This window comes from Arachis stenosperma, chromosome 6 (assembly GCF_014773155.1).
Source record: "Arachis stenosperma cultivar V10309 chromosome 6, arast.V10309.gnm1.PFL2, whole genome shotgun sequence".
Lineage (NCBI taxonomy): Eukaryota > Viridiplantae > Streptophyta > Magnoliopsida > Fabales > Fabaceae > Arachis > Arachis stenosperma.
Window position 1 is genome coordinate 124,042,173 of NC_080382.1, and position 9,210 is coordinate 124,051,382.

Below are 9,210 nucleotides of genomic sequence, written 5' to 3' on the forward strand. Positions count from 1 at the left end.
ATTTACGTCGATGTATTCTACTTTTATGTTATGATTTATAGTTTCATTTTATGTTATTCGTTATCAGTCATACGATGATATAATGTTGTTTGTTCTAGTTATAAATTTCAATGATTTAAAAGACATTCAACAGAAATTTTTGGTACAAATATTAAGTTTCATTACACATACGAAACAAAGTTGTTCCAGACAAGTTGTAATACATTAAAAGTTATAAACAAATAGAGGACAGGTGCCAATACATTAAAAAACAAACACATACATAGCAAATCGCCTATTCATTTGTAGCAGTCCCGCTGGGGCCTGCGGCTTGTGGACAACTACGCCTGGTGTGACCTGGCTGCCTGCAGAGGCCACATCTCTTTGGCCGGTTCGGATCTGCTTCATCCATGTTGGTTCGAATTCTTGTGGATCTAGGACGTCCCTCCCTCGCACGCCTCATACTCGGATCCGGTATAACGGTAGGCCCGGCATAAGGTGGCCAGAAACCCTCCGGAATGGGAGGGGCAAATCCCATCTGATAGACACCGAAAACGGAGCTAAGGCGATATACCTCGTGGACGTAAGGCTGCCATGTAAGCCGTGAATAAGCACAGCATGCCAGTGCGTGCGGACAGGGAAAATGAAGTGCTTGGAAGTATCCACAATCACAAGTCTTAGACCCTAATGAGACCCTGTACGTACCAAGAGAGAATGAGCCTGTCGGAGTCGTCTCAGCAACGGTGTACTCCGAGCTATCCCTGTCGTAAACAGTCACCGTGAAGTGCCTGGCTGTTCTCAGGTTGGCCTCGATACACTTTACTAGGTATTGACTGAATTGTTGTCCAGTACCCATCTGAGCCTCGGCCTCCCTACCCTTACGGACAAATAGCTCAGCTAGCCTTCCGTATGTGGCCTTCACCAGCGAGCAAACAGGGAGGTTTATAACCCCCTTCAGGATTGAGTTGACACATTCCGAAATATGGTCGTCATGTGCCCGAATCTCCGACCTCATCACAGTGCTGTGTCCACAACGAATACTCGATTCGGTTCGCCCAGTCACACATTGCCGGATTCTCAGAGCGCAGAATGTCAAACCAGTAGTCGAACTCCACCTCGGTCTTGGCATATGCGGCGTTAACAAGAAGCCTCCGGGCATCTTTTCCCTTGAACGTCAAGGCAAAATTCGCTGCAACGTGGCGAATGCAGAACGCCCGGTACGCAGCAGGCGGTAGCCATCCCCCATCCGGAGCCTCGAGGGCTGCCTTTATGCCGTTATGCCTATCTGAAATAACTAACAGACCGGCTGAGGTGTCACGTGCTCACGGAGGTGGGAAAGAAAGAAAGACCATGACTCAGCATTCTCACCCTCAACTAGTGCAAATGCCACGGGGAGGATGTTCGAGTTTCCGTCTTGTGCAATGGCGACTAGCAGTGTTCCCCCATACTTCCCATATAAATGGGTGCCATCAATACTCACCAAAGGCTTGCAGTGACGGAATGCCTGGATACAAGGGGGGAAAGTCCAGAACAGCCTATGAAAATAAACCTGAGAATCGTCAACCTGTCCCCCAACTCGAACAGGGCAAGTCCGGAGGACGGCTACAGTGCCAGGCATCGTCAGCTGAACTCCTAAAACCCACCTAGGGAGCTCATTGTACGACTCGTCCCAGTCCCCATATATCACGGCAACGGCCTTCTGCTTCGCCATCCATACCCTCCTGTACGTAGGCGTGAACCCAAAGTGTGCGGCCGTGGCATTTTGAAGCACCTTGATGTTCACACCTGCATCAGCCCTAACCATCGGCATAACGAAGGTGGATATGACATGGTAGTCCAGACTCCTATGGTCGCTGGATATGGAGCTGGCAAGACATGTATGCGGTCCGTTGTATCGCTTCACTTCCCATATACCCTTCCGCTGTCGGAGACTCAACCGAATTAGCCATGTGCACCCATTCCCAAACTCAGAACACTTTCCCACATACCTGCGGTAGTCAGACTCAACGACCTTGTACTGGACCCCTCGGCGGATACTGTACGTCTTCACACTCAACAGCGCCTCATCTTTATCCTGAAATTGTTGGCCAACCTGGAACTCGTTCATACCGGCAGACCCCTCGGTATCTCTAGCACCAAATCCGGAGGCCTGCAGAGCATTGTTGTCCTGCCGCATGGCATCCAGGTCCAATGAAGAAAAATGGGGTGGATACTGCTGTGTGCTAGAACTAGATCCACCTGTACCCCTTGTCGGAACAGTAGTTCCAACATCATCCCCGCTATCATCAGCGATCATATCCGGCTCCACGTCATCGTCATCTGGATCATCAAACAAACCATCACCAACACCAGCCGGTGTGGGACAATGTACCTCGGTGGGAATATGTTCCCCATACCGAACCTCGTCTCCAACATTGCCGCTCAGATCAACGGCAAACGAAGGGAACGCAACAGGCTGCATCGGTGGCTCATAAACAGGAGCAGAGGATGAAGCAACAGCAGGTCTCGAGCTCGAGCCGGCAACCGCGGCTATAGTAGTGGCATTCCGGTTCGAACCACCCGAGCTAGACACCACATCAACCAACTTTGCCAACAGCTCTGGTGTCCTTACCTCGGAAAACTGCCTACGAGAAAGAAACATAACCTGCAAGTCCTCGTCACTACCGATTGTGAAACAATCAAACTTCACGGTGTCATGGAGCACCGCTGTTGGAATGCGGTAGAAAAACTTCTTGACCCTTTTAACGCCTTCAAGACCCAGCTTCTCCAGCACAAAGCTAACAAGTGCATCGTAGGTGGTTGTCGGCGTCACGATAATACATAGGGGATCCTTATCAGTGAACTTCACGCCGGACCGAGTTTTTCTCTTAATCGACCCTCTGTAATGTACCAGAACTAGGAAACTCTCCTCACTAGCCATCTCACCTCTTTGTTGAGAGCAACATGAGTTCACAGCATATATATACAGCCCTGGCTCGCACTATATATATAATTCGAATCTATATGTTTCGAATTATGTAGTATCACAACATAACCTAGTAATTCGAATTAACAAGATTCGAATTACCTAAGTGTAATTCGAAACAACTAGTTTCGAATTACTTAACAGTGTGCCTTCATAGTAATTCGAATTAACTTAATTCGAATTACATAGTGTAATTCGAAACAACTTGTTTCGAACTTCATTACATTTTGGCCTTCCTAGTAATTCGAATCATATCAATTCGAATTACATGCAAACATAATTCGAATCATATTGATTCGAATTATATAATAATTCGTCCTGGTTGATTCATGTATTGATTTTTCATTTGGCTGATTTACGTAATTCTGAGGTCTCCTTGACTCATTTCAGTTTTTTACCCTAAACTTTATATATTATAATAATAATAATAATAATAATAATAATAATAATAATAATAATAATAATGAGTGTTAATGATGTAAGCAAAAACAAATAATTAATATAAAATTAGTTAAATTATTAAATATTTAGATTTTTTTATTAAAGATTATAAATTTAAGCTGAAAAGATTTAAAAAATATATATTTAATGAAAAAATTAATCTTTTATAAAATTTGAAAATTATATATAAATATGCTTGTTATGTACAAATTTAATTTTGTCACTATTGTTAAATAATCAACTGGACTAAATATCTTATGAGAAATAAACTAAGATAAATAAGACACAAAACATAATCCAATTCAAAACCAGACCCGTATCTAATGTCTAGAAATAAGCCCACAATTTTTAAATAATAATTCAAGCATTAGACTTTAATTACATATTTTAATAAACTGTCAAATTACTGACATATGCTAAGAGCCTCGTAATTTCTGCATTATTAAGACCTGCAAGAGCTGTCTCTTCAGTTGAACACATGACAGTTTAACATTGAAGCCAACAAAATTCTTCATGTATAAAAAAAAAATGTTCCTCATCATAGCATTTACTTGCAAAGCGTATAGATTTTGTTTTGAGAAATTTTTTTGTTGAAAAATAAAGTTGAATAAAAAGTGAAGGTTGTAACCAAATCTTTTAGAAGCGTGAATTGCACATAATGTCTTTATTTTTTAATAATTTTTATTGTAAAAAGAGTAATTTTTATTCTTTATAAAAAAAATACTTTTTACCATAATGTTATCCTTAAAAAATAGGGAAAAAACTATTTGAACCAATAAAAAATTGGCAAAATAAAATTCTACTTCAAACGAAGAAAAACAGAAAATAAAAATATATATATAAATCAGCCAACATCGTCTTCCTTTCTTATTTTGATAACAATTTTATCTATCAAATTAATGAAATTATGGCTCACGTGCTTACATGGATATAAAAAGTGAGGGAAAGTGATAAATAAAAGAAAAAAAAAAGGTGAGAATGAGAATGAATACGGAAGAAATGAAGAAAGGAAGACAACTAGGTATCAGCTGCAAAAGAGTGTATGACTGCGTCGGTAGCATTTTATTCTTTTCGGTATAGAGGGAGTGGGTAGCATTATTATTAGGAACTAGTCATAAAACCCAATATTATCGTAATATTATTCTTAATGGGAACAATAATGTGAGTATAATTAATAATTATATGCAATAGGTTAATTTAACGATATTATAAACCATAATATATAACAACATATCAGAATATTACAAAATATTATTACACATGTTAACAATAACATGAATTTAATTATATATAATAGAATCACAATTTAAAAATATGCAGATTATACATTGAAATATTACTATCATATAATTTAATTATATACAATTTAAACACGGATACAAACTATTAAATCAATATTATTGTTAACGGTGTAGAAATTCTATAAGGTAAAAATTAATAAGGTTATAAACACAACAATTTTAGACACACGTAAGAATATGGCTTTGCAATTAACTTTAAAAAAGCCCGCGTGATGCGCGAATTGCAATTTTGTTTAAATATTATTATGACTATTTTTAAAATTATGTTAAAAAATTATTTTACTTAAAACATTTTTTAAACAATCACATAGAATGAATAATTAGAAATATATATTTTTTTAAGAGGGGTGTTAGGGCCAGTAAATTTTGTAATTTGTAGTCATTAATTAATCATCATTAATGTTTTTAATGTTGTGAGATTATATTTAATAGTGTGAGATTACTCACTTTTTTTATAGTTAAGTATTAGTCAAATTTTAATAAAAGTGCTGACCCTTAAATTTACTCTTTTTTTAATTAGCACAACTGTCAACAAGTATTTGTTTTGGCTTTTATTCATATTCATAACATAAGAAGTTATAAGGAAAAGTATCTAAAATTTTGTTAACAAATTTTTGTTATAATAAGATTATCACTAATATTATTAAGGTTTAATTGCTTTGTTAGTCTAAAATGATAATAAGATAATCAATAACAAAAGTGATAGTTAAGTCATCATTTCCATTACATAAATATGGATAAATACCCTTTTCGGCCCCTGAACATTTTAAAGTGGGACATATCGCACCTTTATCATTCAGAAACCTCAAGCGGGTCCTCAACCAATGACATAAGTGAACGAATCGACTCCTGTGACCGGTTGCTAACAGGTTGCCTGGATGACGTGTCAGGTGGAGGCTGAGTTGTCAACTTCAGGTGCCACGTGTAAGTAGAAGTTGTTGCATGGACACAAAACCCCCTCCCTGCAACTGAAACGGCGTCGTTGCATTGGGTTAACTCAAATGCAACCTACTCCCTGACCCAATCTCTCTCTCTCTCAAACGATGAATCTCTGGAACGATGAAAACTCCTCCGTCATGGAAGCCTTCATGAGCTCCTCCGACCTCTCCTTTCTTTGGCTCCATCCGCCACAATCCGCCGCCTCCACCTCCACCTCCGCAGCACCACCACCACAGCAACAACAACCACCTCCTCCGCCGCCGTTCAACCAGGAAACCCTTCAGCACCGACTCCAAGCCCTAATCGAAGGCGCAAGAGAGAGCTGGACCGACGCAATCTTCTGGTAGTGCTCCTACGACTACTCCAACGGCCTCACACTCTTAGGTTGGTGTGATGGTTACTACAAAGGCGAAGAAGATTCTGGATCCTGGCCCTTGAGTTCTGCAGATCAAGGAGAGAATGATCCTTCTTCGTTGTGGCTCAACGACCCTTCTTCTTTGGCTGGTGGGATCGAAATTCGAGATTCTGTTAATACGGCTGTGACTACGACGGTTGCCAACAACAAAACGGTGCCGGTTGTATCCAATCCTGGCTCCTCCAGCGTGGTAACCGAAGCTCCGAAGAATCCGCAACAGAATCAGGGATTTGTGCTGAAGGAATTGAATTTCTTGAGCTCGTTGAAGCTGGAATCTGGTGAGATTCTGAGTTTCGGAGAGAATAAGAAGGGTTCTTATGGTGTAAACAGTAATAACGGTGGAAACAATTTGTTCTCTGTTCAGTCTCAGTCGCAGTTTGTCTCCGATGAGAACAAGAAGAGGAGATCCCCTACTTCGCGGAGCAGCATTGAGGATGGAATACTGTCTTTTACTTCCAGCGTGATCTTGCCGGCTTCCAATGTGAAGTCCGGTGGTGGCAGAGGCGGAGATTCGGATCATTCGGATTTGGAAGCTTCTGTGGTGAAGGAGGCCGTTGAGCCGGAGAAGAGGCCGCAAAAGAGAGGGAGGAAGCCGGCAAAATGGAAGGGAGGAGCCACCCAATGCAACGACGCCGTTTCAGTTGCAGGGAGGGGGTTTTGAGTCCCTGCAACAACTTCTACTTACACGTGGCACCTGGAGTTGACAACTCAGCCTTCACCTGACACGTCATCCAGGCAACCTGTTAGCAACCGGTCACTGGGGTCGATTCGTTCACTTATGTCATTGGTTGAGGACCCGCTTGAGGTTTCTGAATGATAAAGGTGCGATATGTCCCACTTTAAAATGTTCAGGGACCGAAAAGGGTATTTACCCCATAAATATTCTCTCAGAACTTAGGTATCTCTCAACATATAACTCATAAATCTGCATTAAATCTTTGCTAACTTAAGTATTAGAGTCTCTTGCAGATACCACTCCCCATCTTCACTTAAAGACGTCGGACGGCTGGTGCGGTGTTTATAACCACAGATTTACCGCCAAGTGCATCGGGTCGTACCAAGTAATACCTTACGTGAGTAAAGGTCGATCCCACGAGAATTGATGGATTAAGCAACAATAGTGTTTGATAGGCTTAGTTAGACAAGCAAAAAATAGTGTTTAGATGTTCAAAAAGCATTAAAGAGTAAAGAAGAGTTTGAAGAGACAGGTGAATTAGTGAATAAATTGGGAATAAAATATGGAGAAGATAGTTAAGGTTTTAGAGTTATCAATTTTTCCGGACTAACTTTTCTTACTAACTAATTTAATTATGTAAGATTTAATTTATGACAAACTACATGTGACTAGACCCTAATTCCTTAGACCTTTCTAGTCTCCTCTAAAATTCATTAACTGCCAATTCCTTGGTCAATTAATTCTAATTAGAAGGTAAAGTTCAAATTCCAGTTTATATGCCACAAAAATTCTAATTACCCAAATATAAGTGGATTATATATCACGTATCCCGTTAAATCCAAATAATTAAAATTTAGGAGAAATTATTTTCAAGCTGTTGTTCAAGTAAAGAGCTTTTCCAATTTTTACAAGAACTCAAATAGAAAGAGGGTTATACTTCCGTTCCACCAAAATTCATAAAATAAAGAGCGAAAACAATTCTTAAATTATAAATCCATACATAAATTAAAATAGAAAAAGTAATAAAATCAATCCATATAAATAGACAGAGCTCCTAACCTTAACAATGGAGGATTAGTTGCTCATGAAATGTGGAATGTAAATTTGTATAGAATTCCCTAGTAGAATCCCCCTAATGGAATCTCTCTGATGGAAAACCCCCTGCTTTAGAAGAGAAGTCTTCCCTATTTATAACTAATCCTAATTAATTTAAAATCTAATTTTTAAAATTAAAATAATATCTTTTCCTATTTCAAAATCAAATTTGAATTTAAATCAGAATTAACTAACACTCCGCGTCTTGTAACGTGGGGACCACTTGGCTTCACTGGATCCGCGCCTAACTTGGGTGCTAAAATGGGGCCCAGAAATCACCCACCGGCGGTTTCTGCGTTTTCTGCACGTGGCGCATGTCACGCGTATACGTCGATAGTCTTTTCCGCGAGTTACGCGGACGCGTTGGTCATGCGCACCCGTCGCTGTGCAAATCTTCAAATCACGCGTACGCGTCAGTCACGCGCACGCATCGCCATAGAAAGCTCTAAATCACGCGTACGCGTCGCTCCTCGCTGCCATCTCCTTTTGTTCTTGTGCTGCAGAAACTCCATCATATCCAGCCGAATGCTACCTAAAATAAATAAAATTACAAAAGACTCAAAGTAGCATCCATATTGGCTAAAAGTTAATTAATTCTCTATTAAACTCAACAAATTAGATGCAAATTCACTAGGAAAAGATAGGAAAGATGCTCACGCATCACAACACCAAACTTAAACTGTTGCTTGTTCTCAAGCAACCAAAACTAATATAAGCTTAGGATGTGAATTTGCATGAGAATGAGAGTTCGATTAAGCCCATGTCTCTTCTTATAGTGGGGTTTACAACTGCAATCCTGAATAGTTTTGGCATTTCACTTTATCCTTTGAAGTTCAAAATGATTGGTATCCATAGGAACTCAGAATTCAGATAGTGTTATTGATTCTCCTAGTTTAGTATGTTGATTATTGAACACAGCTACTTTATGAGTCTTGGCCGTGACCCTAAGCATTTTATTTTCCAATATTACCACCGGATACATAAATGCCACAGACACATAACTGGGTGAACCTTTTCAGATTGTGACTCAGCTTTACTAGAGTCCCCAGTTAGAGGTGCCCAGAGTTCTTTAGCACACTCTTTTTACTTTGGATCACGACTTTAACCGCCCAGTCTCAAACTTTTCACTTGACACATTCACGCCACAAGCACATGGTTAGGGACAGCTTGATTTAGCCGCTTAGGCCAGGATTTTATTCATTTGGGTCCTCCTATCCATTAGTGCTCAAAGCCTTGGATCCTTGTTACCCTTTGCCTTTTGGTTTAAAGGGTTATTGGCTTTTTCTGCTTGCTTTTTTTTTATTTAATTTTTTTCGCAAGCTTTGTATTTTTCACTGCTTTTTCTTGCTTTAAGAATCAATTTTATAATTTTTCAGATTATCAATAACATTTTTCTTTT

The 9,210-nt window shown here is 39.6% G+C and overlaps 1 protein-coding gene and 1 pseudogene across 1 annotated transcript; one reads left to right on the plus strand and one right to left on the minus strand.

The window, feature by feature from the left end:
• Window positions 1–1,273: 1,273 nt before the first annotated feature.
• On the minus strand, window positions 1,274–2,899 carry LOC130934535 (uncharacterized). The gene has a single exon (XM_057864097.1). It carries the CDS (start codon window positions 2,897–2,899, stop codon window positions 1,274–1,276), a length of 1,626 nt encoding a protein of 541 aa, XP_057720080.1.
• A 2,830-nt stretch (window positions 2,900–5,729) lies between these two features.
• LOC130934536 (transcription factor MYC2-like) lies at window positions 5,730–7,295 on the plus strand (annotated as a pseudogene).
• Window positions 7,296–9,210: the final 1,915 nt, after the last annotated feature.